Source organism: Aotus nancymaae, unplaced genomic scaffold (genome assembly GCF_030222135.1).
Source record: "Aotus nancymaae isolate 86718 unplaced genomic scaffold, 86718_ANA_hifiasm-v0.15.2.pri h1tg000020l, whole genome shotgun sequence".
NCBI lineage: Eukaryota > Metazoa > Chordata > Mammalia > Primates > Aotidae > Aotus > Aotus nancymaae.
Window position 1 is genome coordinate 53,270,278 of NW_026988432.1, and position 22,242 is coordinate 53,292,519.

Genomic DNA, 22,242 nt, shown 5'->3' on the forward strand with positions numbered 1-22,242 from the left:
GAAACCCCATCTCTACCAAAAATACAAAAATTACCCAGGTGTGGTGGTGCACACCTGTAATCCCAGCTACTTGGGAGGCTGAGACAGGAGAATAGCTTGAACCCAGGAGGCAGAGGTTGCCATGAGCCAAGATCACACCAATGCACTCCAGCCTGGGCGACAGAGTGAGACTCCACCTCAAAAAAAAACAAGTAGTCAAATTCATTAAAACAGAAAGTAAAATAGAGATTGTTGGGGCTGGGGGGAAGGGATAAGGGGAGTTGTTTACTGGATACAGTTTCGGTTTCCCAAGATGAAAAAGGTTCTGGAGCTATTTCATAACAGTGTGAATGAATATACCTAACACTACTGAACTGTACACTTAAAAAGATGATAAATGTTATATGCTTTTTTTTTTTTTTTAACCACAGTAAAAAACGCTTTATTGGCCACACACAGGAGCTCATGCCCATAAATCCCAGCACTTTGGGAGGCCATGGAGGGAGAATGGCTTGAGCCTAGGAGTTCAAGACCAGTCTAGGCAACATGGCAAGACCTCATCTCTACAAACAAAAAAGGAAAAAAAAAATTGGTTGAGCATGCTGGCACACACCTGTGGTTCCAGCTACTCAGGAGGCTGAGGTGGGAGGACTACTTGAGGCTAGGAGGTCGAGGCTGCAGTGAGCTGTGACTGTACCACTGTACTCCAGCCTAGGTGAGAGAGAAAGATCCTGTCTCAAAATAATTATTACAAAATAAAAAAATTTTAAGAGGCAATTCACAAAAGGAAATACAAATGGACAATATACAAATGAAAAGATACTTACTTCCCTAGTAATGTAAAAGGCAAATTAAAATGTCTTTTGGCTGGGCACGGTGGCTCACACCTGTAATCCCAACACTTTGGGAGGCCAAGATGGATGGATCATTTGAGGCCAGGAGTTTAAGACCAGTCCAGCCAACATAGTGAAACTCCACCTCCACTAAAAATACAAAAATTAGCCAGGCGTGGTGGTGTGCACCTGCAGTCCCAGCTACTTGGGAGGCTGAGGCAAGAGAATCACTTGAACCCAGGAGGTGGAGGTTGCCATGAGCCAAGATTGTACCACTGCACTCCAGCCCAGGAGACAGAGTGAAATTCTTTCTCAAATAAAGTCTTTCTACGTCTCAGATAGGCAAATGTCTATAGACTGATAATATCCAGCTCTCCCAAAGGTACAAAAAGCAGAAATTCCTATATTGCTAGTGAAAATGCACATGTCTAGAAGAAATGTAGTGATATCAGTTTAGCTTTTCAGATGTTCACACCTATACTGCAATTTCTCCTCTAAGAACTGCCTCACCCAAGAACAGAAAGAAGCGTGTACAAGCATGTTACCGAAGGGTTATTTGTAATCACAAAAAAGGGAAAACCAGCCAATGTCCAATAACAAGAAAATGGTTAGACTGAAGTCCATCCATACAGTGGAACACCAGCCAGGCAGAATAAAATATAGAAAGATGTCCAAGATACACTTTGGACAAAAAAAAAAAAAAAACAGCTGCCAAAGTTTATATACAACATTCCCCTTTTCGTTAAAAAGAAGTTTCTATGCATTTATTTTAAAAAACTGCCAGATGGAGTTGCTCCCGCCTGTAATCCCAGCACTTTGGGAGGCCGAGGTGGGTGGATCACCTGAGGTCGGGAGTTCAAGACTAGCCTGACCAACATGGAGAAACCCCGTCTCTACCAAAAATACAAAATTAGCCAGGCATGGTGATGCATGCCTGTAATCCTAGCTACACGGGAGGTTGAGGCACGGGAATCACTTGAACCTAGGAGGCAGAGGTTACAGTGAGCCAAGATCGTGCCATTGCACTCCAGCCTGGGCAACAAGAGCAAAAACTCTGTCTCAAAAGAAAAAAAAATGGAGGAATATGTACCAAACAGTTCAGAATAATTATTTATAGGGATTATAGGGAGCTTTTGCTTTCCGTATCATATACCTTGCAAGGTTTGAATGTTTTCTGTTGTTTTTTGGGGTTTTTTTTAAGCTTTTATTTTAGGTTCAGGGGTAGATGTGAAGGTTTGTTACATAGGTAAACTCACGTCACGGGGGTTTGTGGTACAGATTATTTTATCATCACCCAGGTATTAAGTCCAGTACCCAATAGTTATCTTTTCTATTCCTCTCCCTCCTCCCACCTTCCCTGCCCAAGTAGACCCCAGTGTCTGTTGTTTCCTTCTTTGTAGTTCATAAGTTCTTATCATCTAGTTCCCACTTAGAAGTGAGAACATGCGGTATTTGGTTTTCTGTTCCTGTTAGTTCGCTAAGGATGATGGCCTCCATCTCCATCCACGTTCCCACAAAAAAACATAATCTTGTTCATTTTTATGGCTGCATAGTATTCCATGGTATATATGTACCACATTTTCTTTATCCAATCTGTCATTGATGGGCATTTAGGCTGATTCCACGTCTTTGATATTGTGAACAGTGCTGCAATGAACATTCATGTGCATGTGTCTTTATGGCAGAATAACGTATATTCCTCTGCGTATATACCCAGTAATGGGACTGCTAGGTCAAACGACACTGCTTTTAGCTCTTTGAGGAATCGCCATACTGTTTTCCGCAACAGTTGAACTAATTTACGCTCCCAGCAACAGTGCATGAGGGTTCCCTTATCTCCACAAACTCGCCAGCATCTATTATTCTTCGACTTTTTGATAGTAGCCATGCTGACTGGTATGAGATGGTATCTCACTGTGGTTTTGATTTCCATTTCTCTAATGATCAGTGATGTTGAGCTTTTTTATATGCTTGTTGGTCACATATATGTCTTCTTTTGAAATGTGTCTGTTCATGTCCTTTGCCCACCTTTTTTTTTTTTGAGACGGAGTCTTGTTCTGTTGCCCAGGCTGGAGTGCAGTGGCACCATCTCAGCTCACTGCAACCTCTACCTCTTGGGTTAAAGCAATTCTCCCACCTCAGCCACCCTAGTAGCTGGGATTACAGGTGCTGCCACCATACCTGGCTAATTTTTGCATTTTTAATAGAGACAGGGTTTTGCTATGCTGTCCAGGCTGGTCTCAAACTCGTGACCTCAGGTGATCCACCCGCTGCAGCCTCCCAATGTGCTGTGATTACAGGCATGAAACACTACACGTGGTCTTTGCCCACTTTTTAATGGAGTTTGTTTTTTTTTTTTGAGATGGGGTTTCACTGTCATCCAGGCTGGAGTACAGTGGTGTGATCTTGGCTCATGCAACCTCCCACCTCCCAGGCTCAAGCAATCCTCCCACTTCAGCCTCCTGAGTAGCTGGGACTACAGGCACACGCCACCACGCCTGGCTAATATTTGGTATTTTTTTTGTAGATAGGAGATTTTGTCATATTTCCCTGGCTGGTCTCAAACTCCAGGACTGAAGCCATCTGCCTACTTCAACCTTCCAAAGTGCTGGAATTACAGGCACGAGGCACCAAACCCATTTTTTTTTAATGTATTACTTGCAATTAGGAAAAATAAAGAAATAAAATCCTCTAAAGCTGGGTGCCACAGCTCATGCCTGTAATCCTGGCACTTTGGGAGGCCAAGGCAGGAATTGAGGTCAGGAGTTTGAAACCAGCCTGGGCAACATAGCGAGACTTCATCTCTATAAAAAAATTTAAAAATTGGCCAGGCATAGTGGTACATGCCTGTAGGCCCACCTACTCAGGAGGCTGAAGCAGGAGGATTGCTTGACCCCAGGAGTTTGAGATTACAGTGAGCCATGATGATGCCACTGCACTGTAGCCTGGGCAGCAGAGCAAGATTTCATCTCTAAAAAATGTTTAATTCAGTATTGAATTCAAAAGGCTGCCAGACTGCTATCACTGAACTTTTACCAACAAACATAAATGATAAACATAATACCTGGTAAAATTCGATTCCTTGATCTGTTATGAAGACAATTTCAGTAGAACTAGTCCAGCAGAATCCTAAAATGTTGGCATTCTTAGTCTAGGAAAAATTTTTTTAAATATTTTTAATTAGTAAGAAAAAATATATATAACTCTCTTCAAAAGCTTAACATGCTCTGGACTTTGTCACCCTTTAATGAAAATTCCTTGGAATGTTTACTAATTAACAAAACAAATTTTCTTTTAAATACAATGTTTCTGATTTTTGCCCATAACTCTTCATTCAAGAACCTGAATCTGAATTCCTTCTACTAAACAGAACAGGGGAAGTCTGTGTTTTGTAGAAAGGTAACTGGCCAGAGCTCACAGATAGCAGCTTCTACCTCCAGGAATCACCATACTGCTGACATTCTTAGTCACCCACATTTTAAAAACTGTTATTATAAATGTACAAAGGCCTATGGTCTTTAGCGAGTGTTGACCAAAATGGGTTGAGGACCCTGAGACACACACCCAACTTGCTTGAGGGCAGACAGGGCTGAGCAGGGCTGGGCTGAGGGCCTCTTCCCATGGGGCCACAGCAGGGCAGAGAGGAGTTCAGTGGTGGGGATGCGCCTTTCCTCACTGAAGAGCCCACCCTGAACTCCGTTTACCAAAACAGTCACAAAGATGCAGAAAGCCCCTGGGGTGCCACACTGCCACTTTTAGCTCAGCTCCCTCTAGCCTAGTTTACTACACCCAGCAAATCTAATTAATGTGGATTAGAATCAACACCTGGGGGAAGAAAGAAAGAGTAAGGACAAGACAAAGACAACAAATCGAGGAAAGGAAACATCAGGAAACAGGAAAAGAAACTCCTCACCAAAAACCTCCATTCCAGGTGGCTGTGAGGGACCCCAGGGCTGAGACCCAGATGTGCTGCGGCCCAGTGAGGAGAAAAAGGGCAAGACAGACGACAGCCCCCAAGGGCTTGTGCTGCTGGGTGTTCACCACGCATCATCCATTGAACCCTCCCCGCTCTTTCAAACTTAGAAAACTGTCCTATGTCACGAAGCAAACACCCGGCCTGACTCCAGTTTTGGAATCAGCATGAGGCCCAGTCTGACTTCAAGTCTGTGCTCCCAAGGCCCCAATACCCCGCTGTCCATGACATAACCCAGCTCAACACCACTGACACCAGCAGCTAAGAAAGGGCCTGGGGCCATACCTTGCACTCCTGTGTGTATTCCAGCTGGGAATTATCAGGGATAAAGTTACAAAAATCCTGAAAGAACAAACACACACACACACACACACACAAATTTGGATTAGGCAGCATACTGCCAACCTACGTTGACATACTACAAGACAAGAAAAAAAATATTAACTTAAAAAGTGACCAGAAAATAACGGAAAAAAACCCAAACACAGGAAAGATAAAAAGACCAATTTGGATAATCTGTCTCCTTAACAGTATCAGGTTTACGATTCAATTCTTTTTAAGTTAATACAAATATTCAGTTAGAGTTTAGTAACTCTTTTTGAAAATTCAAAAGGATGTCAGAGAAATGTGTTGCTGCACTTAATAAAAGGCTTCCCCAAGACTTTAACACTTAAAACTGATGGAAAAAACTAGTCGAGGATTCTGCCTGTTTCTAACGGCCTTCTCTCTACTCTTCAAAAGACAATGATGAATATTTACAAGCGCTAAAGTGGCTGTAGGCTGCTCCAACTTGGAGTGTCAGCGCCTATCAGATCTAGCACTCAGAAATCAGAGATGAGAAGGCTAATTCACAAAGTAGCCAAAAATATACCTCACATACTCTATGCTGCTAGCTCTCAAGCAATACAAAAGACACATGAAGTTTCAAATTACTTTTTAAAAAATTTTAAGGGAGACTGAGGTGGGAAGATCACTTGAGCTTGAGAGATTGAGGCTAGAGTGAGCCGAGATCACATCACTGCACTCCCGCCTGGGCAACAAAGAAAGACTGGCTCAAAAAAAAGTTTTAATTAATTGCAAAATCACACTAAAGTCATTTTTTAAACCAGTCAAATGTCTTTGTCATTTCTGAAGGCTCTAATACAATGCAATATAGCTACACCTTTCAAAACAAGAAGATAATAAAGTTTCCTTTAACACTGCAATTTTGCAATTCCCTCTCTCCCAAATGTATTTCTAATGCCCTTTAATACTGTATTTTAAAGGTCTTACCACAGTCTTTGAGGTTCTCTGAACAGCCAATATCTTATTTTCTAAGGAAAACTTAATGCACTTCACTTCTCCTTTGTCATCCATTCTTAAGAAGAAAGAATGTGTTAGTAGTTAAATAAATGGATTCTAGCTACTATCATTTATAGAAAAGACAAAAGACACGACCTATATTCAGGAGGCAGCAAATTCTAGTCTAAAATTAAAATTATGTTTTGAAGCCATCAATAGGACCCCTTTTCAAACTACCAAATCCAACTGGAAACAACTTGCTGGGAAAACTTATAGTATTATGGGTAACAAGTGATTGAAGAATTGAGATCACACATACGTGTCACCTGAGATACCTGAGAATTGTTCTAACGTAAGCAACTATAGACCCGCACAGGAGCCTTCTCCATGTCTGCTGTTTCTCTCTCACAGCAAAGCTTCTGGAAAGAAGCATCTATTCGTGCATCTCACAGCTCATTCATTATGCAGTCCTGTGATGCACCAGAACAGTGTCTCATGACTGCCTCAGACAGATGTTAAAAAGTGAACTCGGCTGGGCACAGTGGCCTACACCTGTAATCCCAGCACTGTGAGAGGACAAAGCAGGAGGATCCCAGGAGTTCCCAATCTCGGCAATACAGTGAGACCCCATCTCTATTCAAATATATACTTTTTTAAATTAAAAATTCATTTTAAAAAAGCAAACTCAAGGGATGGATTACAGAGGGGCTCAAGGAAACTTTTCGGGGTCTGAACATGCTCACTGCCTTGATTGTGGTGATGGTTTCATGGGTATACACGTGTCAAAACTCTCAGATTGTATAATATTAAGTGGGCACAGTTTATTATGTGCCAACCATGCCTCAATAAAGCTGCTTTTAAAAATCCTTTTTTTTTTTTTTTTTTAAGACAGAGTCTTGCTCTGTCACCCAGGCTAGAGTGCAGTGGCACAATCTCGGCTCACTACAACCTCTGCCTCTCTGGTTCAAGTGATTACTTGAAATATCAGGAAATGGGAAAAGAAACTCCTCACCAAAAACCTCCATTCCAGGTGGCTATGAGGGATTCCAGGGCTGAGACCCAGACGTGCTGTCGGCCCAGTGAGGACAAAAAGGACAAGACAGACGACAGCCCCCAAGTAGGTGGGATTACAGGTGCGTGCCACCACATCCGGCTAATTTTTGTATTTTTAGTAGAGATGGGGTTTCACCATATTGGCCAGGCTGGTCTCGAACTTCTGACCTCAGGTGATCCACCCGCCTCAACCTCCCAAAGTGCTGGGATTACAGGCGTGAGCCACTGTGTCCAGGCTAAAAACTCTTTTTAAGTTAAATTCAGTACCTTCCCTCCATAAACTTCTCAGAGTCCCCAGTCTAGATTATCATGGGCTCACTCTCCTTTTCCACACCCAATCAACCCCCGAGTCTTACCAGGGACCAATCTTCCAAAGTATCCCTTGATCACCTATGTAATGCCACTTTAGACCGCCAGAGCTCTGGTCTTCACCATACCTGGCTCGTCTGACTGCTACTCTTCATGGTATCCCTAACTCTGATAGGCTCCCAACTAAGCCAGCCTCCATGCTGTGAACAGAATGATCTTTCCAAATACTGACATGATCATCCCATACCCCACCTGACAAGTTTCAGTAACAAGATAAAGCTCTAACTCCATAGTGGAATATGTAAGGTTCAAGCTGGCCCCTGCTAAAGGCCATACCAACACCATTTCCCCTTCCCTGTAGAGACACCCCATGTAACCTTGAGTTACACAGACCCGGAGTTCCCCAAAACACCATGCTCGCTCCCCGTCCATACTTTAAAACCTTGCTCAGGCTAGGTGCAGCGGCTCACACCTGTAATCCTAGCACTGTTGGGGGCCAAGGTGGGCAGATCACTTGAGGTCGGGAGTTCGAAATCAGCCTGGTCAACATGCTGAAATCCCGTCTCTACTAAAAATACAAAAAAATTAGCAGGACTTAGTGGCAGGTGCCTGTAATCCCAGCTACTTGGGAGGTTGAGGCAGGAGAATCACTTGAACCTGAGAGGCGGAAGTTGCAGTGAGCCAAGATCCAGCAACTGCACTCCAGCATGGGCATCAGAGCGAGACTCCATCATGACATAAATAAAATAAAACATAAAATAAATAAAACCTTGCTCAACGGCTGCTTCCCTTCTGAGGCCTTCCCACTCCTGGGCAGAGGTCTTCCCTAGGCCATCCCAAGATAAACAGCACATCTCTTCTGCATTCTCACGTTCTGAACACAGCTCTATTATAGCACTTATCACAGTGAATAATATTTGTCTCCCACACTAAATTTATGAGCTCTCCACAAGGGGCCAGACGAATTTAAAGTCCTCACATGCCGGGCGCCTAGCACAGGGGCTGCAGTGTTTGCCCAAGGCATGATAATAAAAGAAAAAGCTCAATACACTTTCTACTTCAAAGACAGTTTCCCGGCCAGGTGCAGTGGCTCACGCCTGTAATCCCAGCAATTTGGGAGGCTGAGGTGAGCTGACCACTTGAGGTCAGGAGTTCAATACCAGCCTGGCCAACATGGTGAAACCCCATCCCTACAAAAAAATACAAAAATGCCGGGTACGGTGGCTCACACCTGTAATCCCAGCACTTTGGGATGCCGAGGCGGGTGGATCACGAGGTCAGGAGATCGAGACCATCCTGGCTAGCATGGTGAAACCCCGTTTCTAAAAAAGAAAAAAAAAATACAAAAATTAGCCAGGCATGGTGGTGGGCACCTGTAATCCCAGCTACTCGGGAGGCAGCGGTATGAGAATCACTTGAACCCAGGAGGCAGAGATTGATTGCACCACTGTCACTCCAGCCTTGGCAGCACAGGGAGGCTCCCTTAACAAAAAAAAAGGGGAGGAGGGGACAGTTTCCCATTAATGCAAGACAACAGTAAAACTTCTTAAGTCACCACTGAATTGAAGGCCTACATTGTACTTTCACCTTCTGTAAACACCAGCACTAAGGTGACCAGACAGTTTATCATCCAAATTGAGACACTTCTGAAAGTGAAAGGGGCCACTACTGATTACACCTGTTCAACAGTGCGAACTGGGACCATGCAGTCACCTTAAATATAGGGGAAGCCACGATTTTCTTATTACTTGAAAAACAACGATTCTCCTCCACCTGCCACTGTGGAAAGACCTGGGCTAAAGAAATGAAGGCCTTCCTCTGTGAATAAACCAGAAATGGGCACATCATCAAGCTGACTTGTTAATCTCCAGTGCCGGGAAGTGGGTGCCCCACTTTTGAAGTATTTGGCTCCCAAATCAACTGCTCCAGATATTCCACTCTGTCAAGAGGTGCTAGGATGTGCCGCCAAGACTCTCTATAGACAGGGATTCCATGTGAGCACACACACACTTCAGACTTCTTAGGGCAGTCCAATGACAAAATTATAAAAAAACCTTTTGAATTAGAAAAACACTATTCTGTTTACATGATAAAATGATCTGAAAGTGTCTATACCGTTACCTAAATGAGATGGGATTCCTATCATCTGGGCCTTTAACTACCACACCAGTAGCTCCACCAGATCGAACAGCAAAAACCTGAGAGGGAAAAGCAGCAAGGTTAATAGTCTGAACTCTGAAAGGATCTAAACTCATAAGCCAACCCGCAAGTGATTATTTTTGCTATACCCCACCCTCCGTTCAACGGAAGTAACACGGCACACACGAAGGTACAGACATTTGGCTGTTCATGTGAATTTTAAAAAACAAGAGGCCGGGCGCGGTGGCTCACGCCTATAATCCCAGCACTTTGGGAGGCCGAGGAGGGTAGATCACGAGGTCAAGAGATCGAGACCATCCTGGTCAACATGGTGAAACCCCGTCTCTACTAAAAATACAAAAATTAGCTGGGCATGGTGGCGTGCGCCTGTAGTCCCAGCTACTCGGGAGGCTGAGGCAGAAGAATTGCTTGAACCCAGGAGGCAGAGGTTGCGGTGAGCCAAGATCGCGCCATTGCACTCCAGCCCGGGTAACAAGAGTGAAACTCCGACTCAAAAAAAAAAAAAAAAAACAAGAGCACAGAACGAAAAGGCTGCCACTCCGACTGTGGCCCACCGTGCCACACCGGGTCGAGTCCCAGAGGTTGCAAGTTCTAAGGCTGATGCACCTGAAGTACAGTCTTCTCCCTCTTTACAAAATTCCAAGGAAAATGAGAATCTCAACCTCTAACCCTTAACTATGAGAATAACTAATGACCAAGATAACAAAAGAAGCCTGGATGAGACGGGCGCGCCAACATTTGAGACACCGGTCACGGAGTCACTGCGTCCGCGCTGAGGGCTCGGGAGTCCAGCCCCGGGGTCACCTGCGAGGACACCTGCCCTCGGCGGAGCCCACCCAACAGGGAAGGAGCGCGCGCCGCCTCCTGCGCTGAGACGGGACGGGACAGAAGGGGACGCTCCGGCCCGGTCGCGCGGGACCGGCCTCGGCGCGTCCACGACCCCGGCAGGGCCGCGCGGAAGAGGAAGGTGCGGGCTCGCCGGACCTGCTTGTTGGCCTCATCGAAGAAGACGCAGTTGACAGGGTTCGCCTTCTCGAATTGTACCGGCCGCTCGCACAGCTCCAGGTAGTAGTCCTCCTCGCCCATGGCGGGCGCCGCGGTGACGGCGGAGGCCCCGGGGGCGGTCGCCAGCGTGGAGCGGAGTGCGCGATGGAGCCCAGCCTGGACTGCGGCGGCGGCAGTGGCGGCGGCGGCTGCCGGTCTGGGCCCGGCGCGGACGCGGTTTCCTGGTGCCACGCCCCCACCCCGCCCACCACGTGACCCGCGGCCCTCTGCCCTTAAACGGGCAGAGTCTGGCTGCGGTGGGGCCCACCGAGAGTAACCACGCCCCGCCTGGCGCGTGAGGCTCCTCCCCTTTTCCCGAGGGCGGGAGGAGCGCGGCAGCGTGACCCGGAAGCCCGCGTGGTGTAGCGCGGACCGAGGGCCGTTGGGCAGCCAACCCTACGCTGCTCCGGGTTCCTGTGCGTGGCTCGGTCGCCCCTGCCCCAACCTGTTCCCCAGCGTGAGACCCTCCCCGGTCTAGAAAAAGCTCCACCTTGCTTTAGGGAGAATTTCCCGAGCGCCTCCCGCGGCAGCGTTCCCGCCTCTGGGAGTTTCGTCTGGGAGAAGGGGCCGAAGGCTCACTGAGCAGGTGCGGGGGCGCCGGAGACGGTCTCCAACCCCCTCAGCGCTTCTGCGGGCTTTTCCGCTGGAGCCAGAAACCGAATTGTCAAGAGGCAGATAAACAAGACAAAAGCATACACACTTTACTAGTTTTTCATGGGGATCTTCAAAAGAGAGTGAGGTCTGAAGAAGTGGCCAAAGCAAGATGCTTTTGTACTTTTTAGACAAAGAATGACGCATTTGAGAAGAAGACAGCACAAAAGGCACCTGGCTAGGAGCGATACATTTCTAAGGGAGTCACTAGGAGAAATACTGGGGGTTTGTAAAACTAGTGGAAGATACGGGTTACTTGGGAAGTTCGTGTATTCAGGTCCATTGCAGCCCCCAACTCCCAGTCTCTGGTGATAAGGGCTATTTTCTGGCCCAGGTACAGAGAGGGTACTTCTCCCAGAGGAATCTTAATGGCTTCTTCCCTGTAGGAAAAGACAGGACATCTAGCCCCTTCTGAAACTACCGTTTCTCCAGTGTTTTCAACTCAATATACCAATTTTTGGACGTATTTTGGGATAGCACGTCCTTCACTCCTTCATAGTAACAGGAAAACCTAATTTCGATTGTGGGTCAGCAAGCCTTTTGACTTGGTAAGAAACATAAAAGTTACCATGTTAACCCCTCTTTTTTGTGTTTGTTTCAGAGACAGAGCCTCTCTCTGCCCAGGCTAGAGTGCAACGGCTCAATGCAGTCTCAACCTCTCAGCTCAGCCTCCCAAGTAGCTGGGACCACAGGTGCATGCCACCACACCTGGCTCATTTTTTATTATTATTTTGTTTTGTAGAGACAGAGTTCTCTGTTGCTCAGGTTGGTCTCAAACTCCTGGCCTCAAGTGATTCTCCTGCTGACCGTGCTCAGCCCGTGTTGACCTTTTTTTTTTTTTTTTTGAGACAGTTTCTCTCTTGTTGCCTAGGCTGGAGTGCAATGGCACTGTTTCAGTTCACTGCAACCTCCACCTCCTGGGTTCAAGTGATTCTCCTGCCTCAGCCTACCAAGTAGCTGGGATTAGAGGCAGCTGCCACCACACCCAGCTAATTTTTTTTTAAATTTTTTTGTATTTTTAGTAGAGACTGGGTTTCACCAAGTTGGCCAGGCTGGTCTCCAACTCCTGACCTCAGGTGTTCTGCCCACCTTGACCTCCCAAAGTGCTAGGATTACAGGCATGAGCCGCCAAGTCCAGCCCCATGTTAACCCTTTTTTAAGTGTTCAGTTGTATTAGGCATATTCACATTATTGTGAAATACATTTCCAGAAATTTTTTATCTTGCAAGTCTGATTTCTGTCTCTAAATTTGACTACTCTAAATCTCTCATATAAGTGGATTTTATAGTATTTGTTCATTGGTGTCTGGCTTCTTTTGCTTAGCAAAATATCCTTTAGGTTCATCCATGCAACACATGTCAGGATTTCCTTCCTTTATTAAGACTGAATAATATTCCATTTTATGTATATAGCGTATTTTGTTTATCCATTCATTTGCTGACGAGTATGTGGGTTGTTTCCACCTTTGGATATTGTGAATAAAGCTGCTATGCAAATATCTGTTCAAGATTCTCTTTCTAATTCTTTTGAGTCTATACCCAGAAGTTAGATTGCTGGATCATATGGTAGTTCTGTTTTTCAGAGAGCCATTTTTGAGTGGCTTTGATGTCTGAGCCCAAGAGTTTGGTTTGGAGCAAGTGAATCCAAGGAGAAATTACATCTAGATAGGTGGATATATTGGTCTGAAACTCATCAGAGGAGTGACAAGACTCCTCCACTCAGCCTCAACCACCCAGGCCCATGTCACATATGTAAAAACTATTAACTCTGGAACCCTGCTCTCCAGCCACACTGTGCCATCCCTGCAGCTGGCTTGTTCAGCTGCTCCCCATGATGTTTCCTCAACATCACCAGGATGCTCTGTCATGGTTCTATCCTCTCTGCCCTGGTCTATCCGCCCTCTCCTCTCTTCCCTTCCCTCCTCATCAGCTTTGGTTTCATTTTCCCCCATTCCAGTTATTTTTTTGCCATTACCTTTAATATCCTTGCTGCACTGTTCTTGTCACACTTGTCGGGCAGGACCTCAGCCCTGGATGAACTCAGCCACCTGCTTTCCCAGTACCTGCTACTGGAGGAGTCACACAACAGGACAGAGGACACAGCTGGAAATTCAAATGGGCTGTCCCTGTAATTGTCTCTCCTGTTCTCTGCAAGGACATTTTCAGGCCTTCTCCACACTCCTCAGACTGCCTCGCCCCTACTTCCATGAACATCGAGGTCTTCAGATGGAAACCAGGCTTCATAGCAGTTGCACAGCCCACCATTTCTAGAGGCTGTCCCTCTAGAAAATGGCCATCCTGCCCAGGGCCATACCCTCTTTATTTTTATTTTTATTTTATTTATTTATTTTTTATTTGAGACAGAGTTTCGCTCTTGTTGCTCTTGCTGCCCAGGCTGGAGTGCAATGGCACAATGTCGGCTCACTGCAACCTCTGCCTTCTGGGTTCAAGTGATTCTCCTGCCTCAGCCTCCCAAGTAGCTGGGATTACAGGTGCCTACCACCACACCCGACTAATTATTTATTTTTAGTAGGGACGGGGTTTCTCCATGCCGGTCAGGGTGGTCTTGAACTCCTGACCTCAGGTGATCTGCCCACCTCGGCCTCCCAAAGTGCTGGGATTACAGGCATAAGCCACCGTGCCTGGCCCAAACTCTCTTTATTTTTATTTATTTTTATTTTTTGCAAATACCAGAGTGACTTACCACCACTTCTTTGAATTCCATCATCTTTCGGCCAGCCACAGTGGCTCATGCTTGTAATCCTAGCACTTTGGGAAGCCAAGGTGGGTGGATCACCTGAGATCAGAGTTTGAAACCAGCCTGGCCAACATGGTGAAACCCCATCTCTACTAAAAATACAAAAAAAAAAAAGCCAGGTGTGGTGGCAGGTGCCTGTAATCCCAGCTACTTGGGAGGCTGAAGCAGAATTGCTTGAACCCAGGAGGCGGAAGTTGCAGTGAGCAGAGATCGCACTGCTGCACTCCAGCCTGAGTGACAGAGCAAGACTCTGACTCAAAAAATAAAATAAAATAAAATAATTTAAAAATGAATACCATCTTTCACCTTCTCAGAAAACCTGCAGTATTGACCATCCACTGTTTCTCTCGTATAGGAAACTTCTCAAATCCTGCTCCTAGAAGCAGCCTTTATATTTGCTCATCTCTTCCATTTTAAAAACAAAACAAAAACAGAACTGAAAACAGAGAACTTCCCTGAAACACACGTCCCTGTCCAACTATCGCTGCCTTCCTCTGCTTCACAGCGAACAGGAGTCAGTCTTGGCTCATCCCACCTCCCATCCCTCATGCTCAAGCAGCAACAGGCCATCAGCTTAGGTAGAAATTTAGAGAAAGGACTTCCAAGAAAACCCAAGCTACTCCACAGAAGTGCATATTTTGGACATAATCCCACAGGAGTCTGCCAAGGACAGGGCAGCAGTGCAGTGTGTGTGTGCACTCACATGTGTGTGTGCATGCATCACACTTAGAGAAGACCATGGTCTTTTTTTTGACGCCGGGCATCTCGTCCTTTCCAGAGAATTTGGTTCAGTTGACTCTGGCCAATGTTTTTGTCCTAAGAGCCAGGCTTGATTGTTTTGCAGTTCGCCTTGAGTCTACATGCAGCACTGAGGTCCACCCGGATGTTATGGGCTGAAATGTGTCCTCTCAGAATTCAGATATTGAGGTACTAACCCGTAATACTTCAAAGTGCATTATTATTTGGAGATAAGGCCTTTAAAGAGGTTTTTAAGGTAAAACGATGGACCATAATCCAATAGGACTAGTGGGTTTTTGTTTCTTTGAGATGGAGTCTCGCTGTATTGCCCAGGCAGGAGTGCAACCTCTGCCTCCCAAGTTCACGGGATTCTCCTGCCTTAGGCTCCCGAGTAGCTGGGATTACAGGCGTAATGTACCACTTGCCGGGCTAATTTTTATTTTTTGTTTGTTTGTTTTGTTTTGTTGGTAGAGACGGTGTTTCACCATATTGGTCAGGCTGGTCTCACCATGTTGCTCAAGCTGATCTCGAACTCCTGACCTCGTGATCTGCCCACCTCGGCCTCCCAAAGTGCTGGGATTATAGGCTTCAGCCCCCACGCCACGCCCGTGGTTTCTTTACAAGATTCAATCTAGACACACAGACTGAGGGGCCTCCCAGGTGAAGACACGGCAAGAAGGCGCCACCTACAGGCCAACAAGAACCGCCTCACAGGAAGCAACGCTGCTGGCACCTTGATCTAGGACTTCTGAGCCTCCAAAACTGTGAGAAAATAAATGTTTTCACCCCAGTCTGTGGTATTTTGTTGTAGCAACCCAAGCAGACTAATACACTGGCCATGGGCAAGAGGCCCTGACCACAGTGATCTTGACAGTGGGTGTGGGCCCAGGAGATGCTAGGGCATCTTGAAGCCACTGCAGGCCCTGCAGAATCTAGAGAGTACAGAACAAAGTCTTTATCCCCCCGTGAGCTATCTCTTTCTGTTACAACTGTTTTCTGCATTAAAACAGTGTGGTTATTTGTCCCATTCCCTTATAGGATTCCCAATTCTTCATAAATTAAAAAAAAAAAAAAAACTTCTCATTGATAAACATCAAAACTCTCCAAATAGTCCTTTTAAAAATAGACAACAGACATTTCTACTTTGAGATTCCATGTGTTACCAAACTCATATATATATATATTTTTTTTTGGCAGGGGTTGGGAATCTTTTTTTTTTTTTTTTAGAAAGAAAAAAAAGAATGAAGAAGAGGAAGAAAAAGGAAGAGAAAAAGAGAGAGAGAATGGGAGTATTGCTTTCTTGCCCAGGCTAGAATGTGGTTTAGTAATGGGTATTGAAAACCTCTTTTATACCAATAATTATACTTAATGATGTAAACAGGAAGGAATAAGGGAAGAAAATAACAAACAAGCAGCCAACCAATATTTCATTTAAACCTATGAAATGCTATGCAATTACTGAGGAGTGATTTACTTCCAATTATGTAGTCACTTTTGGAATAGGTGTGAGGTGGTAATGTATGTTTTGTGTATTTGAAGTGGAGAGTTCTATAAATGTTTATTAAGTTTACTTGTTCTGGGTCTGAGTTCAAGTCCTGGATGTCCTTGTTAATTTTCTGTCTCATTGATCTATAGAATCGTTAGCTCTTCTTGTTACATTAATCCTTTTGCCATTATGTAATGTCCTTCTTTGCCTCTTTTGATCTTTGTTGCTTTAAAGTCTACTTTATCAGAGGCGAGAATTGCATCTCCTGCTTTTTGTTTATTTGTTTATTTTTACTCTCTGTTTGGTTGGTAAATCTTCCTCCTTCTCTTTGTTTTGAGTCTTTGTGTATTGTTGCATGTAAGATGGGTCTGGATGCAGCATACCTATGGGTTTTGGCTTTTTATCCAATTAGAATATATATAAGTTTAATACTGGCATTTGATGCTAGCTGTCTGTTTTGCCCATTAGTTAGTGTAAATTTTTCATTGTGTTAATGCTCTTTGCTTTTTGATATATTTTTGGAAAGGCTGATATTGGTTGTTCCTTTATATGTATAGTGCTTCTTTCAGAAGCTCTTGTAAAGCAGGCCTAGTGGTGGTGAACTCTCTAAGTACTTGTTTGTTCACAAAAGATTTACTTTTTCCTTTGCTTATAAAGCTTAGTTTGGCTGGATATGAAATTCTGGGTTGAAAGTTCTTTTCTTTAAGGATGTTAAATATTGGTCCCCACTCTTTTCTGGCTTGTAGGGTTTCTGCTGAGAGATCTGCTGTAAGTCTGATAGGTTTCCCTTTATGGGTAACCTGACCTTTCTCTCTGGCTGCCCTTAGTATTTTCTCTTTCATTTCAACCCTAATAAATCTGGCTATGTGCCTTGGGGTTGGTCTTGAAGAATATCTTTGTGGTGTTCTCTGTATTACCTGGGGTTGAATATTACCCTGCCTTGCTAGGTTGGGAAAGTTTTCCTGAATGATATCCTGAAGAGTATTTTCCAACTTGGATTCATTCTCTTCGTTACATTCAGGTACACCTATCAAAGGTAAATTAGGTCTTTTCACATAGTCCCATATTTCCTAGAGACTTTGCTCATTCCTTTTTATCCTTTTTTCTCCAATCTTGTCTTCTCGTTTGATTTCACTGAGGTGGTCCTCGACTTCTGATATCCTTTCTTCTGCTTGATCAATTCGACTGTTTAAACTTGTGCATACTTCGCGAAGTTCTCGTGTCGTGTTTTTCAGCTCCATTAATTCACTTATATTCCTCTCTAAATTGTCCATTCTCATTAACATTTCGTCAAACCTTTTTTCAAGGTTCTTAGTTTCTTTGCATTGGGTTAGAACAAGTTCTTTTAATTCACAGAAGTTTCTTAATCACCCACTTTTTTTTTTTTTTTTGAGACGGAATTTCGCTCTTTTACCCAGGCTGGAGTACAATGGCGCAATCTCAGCTCACTGCCACCTCCGCCTCCTGGGTTCAGGCAATTCTCCTGCCTCAGCTTCCTGAGTAGCTGGGATTACAGGCACGTGCCACCATGCCCAGCTAATTTTTTGTATTTTTAGTAGAGACGGGGTTTCACGATGTTGACCAGGATGGTCTCGATCTCTTGACCTCGTGATCCACCCGCCTCGGCCTCCCAAAGTGCTGGGATTACAGGCGTGAGCCACCGCGCCTGGCTCACCCACCTTTTGAAACCTGCTTCTGATAATGGAACACACTCGTTCTCCATTAAGCCTTGTTCCGTTACTGATGAGGAATTGCGATCCCCTCTAGAGGGAGAGGCATTCTGATTTTGAGTATTCTCTGCCTTTTTAGGCTGGTTTCTTCCCTTCATTATATATTTATCCGTATGTTGTCTTTGTAATTACCGACTTTCTAATTAGGTCTCTGAGCAGACGTCACTTGTTGATTCCCAGCGCCGAAATCTGAGCAATCCACTGCGCCGGCCAAAACAGCGGTGTTAAGATTGATGGTGCTTTTCTGCCCGGGAATCTCCGGACTCTGCACCAAGAACTGCCATGCTAAGGAGCCAGCAAAACCGCCGCGCCGGCCACAAGAGTCGCCCTGGCGACCCGTGGGGCTCCTCCGCTGGGAATCTCTTGGTCCATGAACAACAAAAATTCGTCTGAAAGTGTGGCATCCTCTCATTCTCTGCGCTTTCACTGGGAGCTACGAGCCCGAGCTGCTAGTGATCAGCCATCTTAGATTTCTCTCCTCCAAACTCACATTTTAAAGTGCCTAATATCACTATGGAAATCACCATAAAGGATGGGCCAGAATTTGAATTTGATGAGAATTTTCTTTCTATCATATCCCTGCCTGGCCTGATCATATGATCTATCATATCCCTACCTTCTGTTCTCAGAACATTCTTTCTGTGGATGTTCTTTGCTACTGAGTCAGATACTTTCTTTCTTATTTCTGTTGTTTATGTAACAGAGGTTTCTTCTGTGTCTTTGAAACTGCCTTTGCAAAAATTACAAGTGAGGAAATTAAGACAGTGAAAGAGATCAGACCTAACTGACTCCATCTTGCTTCTAACCTTTAAGCTGTCCTTGTTCATTCCTGGGCATTTGGGAAGGAATTCAGTTCATAATTTGACTCTGAAGCAAGATTGATAATAGCCCTTTTCTGAAAAGACCCCCTTCTTGCCTGGGGACCAGTCTGCCTTTCCAGAACTAACAAGGTATCTACAAGATTAGAAATTATAGTTTAAGGGCCATGCAGCCTCTGGCTCCAAGAGTCTCAACCTCCCCAAATTGCTTCTGGGGGTAACATTGCTATTGTAAAACCTAAGATCAGAGCTGGAGATATTTTGTAGATCCTGCACTGGATAGGTCGGCTGACACCTCCAGACCTATCCAGATTGGGTAATCTGGCCCAATCAGTTCTGCCATCCCATCTAGGAGTAGAAGACAGCAAGAAAACCTCTCTTTGACCCCCCTGTGAGCCCATCTCCAATCTGACCAATCAGCACTCCCCACTTCCTGAGCCCCTACCTGCCAGATTTTGTTTGTTTGTTTGCTTTGAGACAGAGTCTCTCTTTGTTGCCCAGGCTGGAGTGCAGTGGCGCATTCTCGGCTCACTGAAACCTCTGCCTCCTGGGTTCAAGCGATTCTCCAGCCTCAGTCTCCTAAGTAGCTGGGATTACACCCAGTCACATACTGAGCCCTGGTCACACACTGGGCCCTGACCCACCTGACCTGACCTGACCCTGAGCATGTGCCACCATGCCTGGCTAATTTTTTATATTTTTATTAGAGACAGTTTCACCATGTTGGCCAGGCTGTTCTTGAACTCCTGATCTCAGGTGATCCGCTTGCCTCAGCCTCCCAAAGTGCTGGGATTATAGTTGTGACCACCATGCCCAGTACCAGGTTATCTTTGAACACTCTGATCCCCAAATGCTCAGAGAGACTGATTTGAATAATACTAAAACTCCTATCTCCTCACAGCCAGCTCTGTGTGAATTACTGTATCTCCAGTGCAATTCCCCTGTCTTGATAAACTGGCTCTCTCTAGGCAGCAGGCAAAGTGAACCTATTGGGTGGTTACATCTTTAAATATTAAGTTGAAAAAAGAATGCAAAGCTGTACCTCTGTTCTGGTTTCTTTTGATTACTGGCATGCTTTCCCCTGCTCTTGATTTGACTTTCAGAGAAAAATTTTTAAAGTTTTTAATACAAATCAGAATAATTCACGTTTACCATTTAAAATTCACTTTTTAAAGTCAAAGCTAGACCTGGGAATAATTTTTAAATAAAATTAAATAAGTTAAATTCACTTTTATTGAGAATAAAAACTTGTATTTTTTTTTTTTTTTTTTTTTTTTTTTGAGGCAGATTTTTGCTCTTGTTGCCCAGGCTGGAGTGCAATCTTGGTTCACCACAACCTCTGCCTCCCAGGTTCAAGTGATTCTCCTGCCTCAGCCTCCTGAGTAGCTAGAATTACAGGCATGTGCCACCACGCCCAGCTAATTCCGTAGTTTTAGTAGAAACAGGGTTTCTCCACGTTGGTCAGGCTGGTCTTGAACTCCCAACCTCAGGTGATCAGCTCACCTTGGCCTCCCAAAGTGCTGAGGTTACAGGCATGAGCCACCGCACTCGGCCAAAACTTGTATTTTAAAAGACTCATTAAGCAATCTCAAAACATTGTTCTTTTAATTGCATATAGCTGTCTTGGAAGACTATTTAAGCAAACATTTAAGCAAAAAACAAAAAAAATCTAAAGACCTGTTTTTACATCAAAACCCATGGAACTACCAGTAGGCACTATGCCCCTGCCTGTGACTCCACTGGGGTCACAGGAGTTTTAAACTCCAAGACATTTCCAGAGACTGTCTAGCTCAACGGCTCCCCAGACCAGCTAGTTATCAGACTCCAAGGAGTCAAAAATTCCAAAATAAAATCACACTATACTGTAATAGGAAAGAAATGCAAAAAAAAAAAAAAAAGAAAGAAAGAAATGCATGCATGTTAGTTAAAGAATTTCAATAGTATGAAAAATAACAAGTGAAAAAAAAATCTCTTCCTCTTCCCCAACAATTGTCAGTGCCATAACCCAGAAGAAACCATTGTTACCAATTTCTGGTCTTAGCCCTAACGGTCACTGCATAACTCTCATATACTTACCTTGTTTCATCAGCTTCAGGAATATCTGTTATTTCCTGAAGATGTTTGGATGTTATCCCCTCCGAATCTCATGTTGAATTGTAATCCCCAATACTGGAGGTGGGACGTGTTTGGAGGTGACTGGATCTTGGAGGCGAATTTCTCGTGCATGGCTTACAGCCACTCCCTGGGTGCTGTCCTCCCGATAGTAAGTGAGTTCTGAGATCTGCTTGTGGCACCTCCTCCCCGCTCTCTCTTTTGCTCCAACTCTTGCCAAGTGAGACATCAGCTCCTCTTTACTAGCACCACACTTCCTGTACAGCCTGTAGAACTGCCAATTATACCTCTTTTCTTTATAAATCACCCAGCCTTAGGGATTTCTTTATAGCAGCACAAGAACAGATTAACACACCTGCTATAAAAATGGCCAGGCACGGTGGCTCACACCTGTATTCCCAGCAATTTAGGAGGCTGAGGTGGGCAGATTACCTGAGGTCAGGAATTCAAGCCCAGCCTGGCCAACATGGCGAAACCCCATCTCTATTAAAAATACAAAAATTAGCTTGGTGTGGTGGTGCACGCATGTAATCCTAGCTACCTGGGAGGCTGAGGCAGAAAAATTGCTTGAAACCAGGAGGCGGAAGCTGCAGTGAGTTGGTCTTGAACTCCTGACATTGTGATCTGCCTGCCTTGGCCTTCCAAAGTGCTAGGATTACAAGCATGAGCCACTGTGCCCGGCCAAGAATTCTCTCTTTAGCTAATTTTTGTATTTTTAGTAGAGACAGGGTTTCACCATGTTGGTCAGGCTGGTCTCAAACTCCTGACCTCATGGTCTACCCGCCTTGGCCTCCCAAAGTGCTGGAATTACAGGAGTGAGCCACCGAGCCCATTCTATATATTCTATTTCTTTGAAAAAAAATATATTTATATATATATATATTCCAAATATATATATATATTCTCTTTCACTGGAGAACATTAACTAATACACATTGTTAAGGTTTAGGACATTTACATTCCACAGGTATAACTTCAGTGACTTGTATAAAGATTAATTCTAAAATTTTAAAAGCTAAAGCCAGGCACAGTGTGATGCACCTATAGTCTCAACTACTTGGGAGGCTGAGGCAGGAGAATTACTTGAGCCCAGGAGTTCAAGACTAGCCTAGGCAACACAACAAGACCACGCCTTTTAACAAAAGTAATAAAAAGGGTTTTTTTCCCGTTTTTTTCTTTTTAGCTGGTACCTTGATCTTGGATATAGGGTTAAAAATACTATTATTTTGTTTGTTTGTTTGTTTTTGAGATGGAGTTTTCACTCTTGTCACCCAGGCTGGAGTGCAGTGGCGTGATCTCGGCTCACTGCAACCTCTGC

General features: G+C 44.6%; 1 protein-coding gene across 4 annotated transcripts in view; it reads right to left on the reverse strand.

Annotated features, from left to right (window-relative positions):
• Positions 1-10,674, reverse strand: part of RMC1 (regulator of MON1-CCZ1) — a 29,449-nt gene extending 18,775 nt beyond the window's left edge. The window contains exons 1-5 of one of the 4 annotated variants that reach the window (XM_012445019.2): positions 10,573-10,674; positions 9,550-9,626; positions 6,058-6,142; positions 5,071-5,127; positions 3,877-3,963 (exon numbers count right to left, since the gene is read on the reverse strand). In XM_012445019.2, the coding sequence (XP_012300442.1) occupies positions 3,877-3,963; positions 5,071-5,127; positions 6,058-6,142; positions 9,550-9,626; positions 10,573-10,674 (408 nt within the window). Of the gene's footprint in view, positions 1-3,876; positions 3,964-5,070; positions 5,128-6,057; positions 6,143-7,900; positions 7,997-8,659; positions 8,751-9,549; positions 9,627-10,572 lie in introns of those variants that run through there. The other 3 variants (XM_064379338.1, XM_064379337.1, XM_064379339.1) reach the window with 3 other exon arrangements.
• Between the last annotated feature and the right edge of the window lie 11,568 nt (positions 10,675-22,242).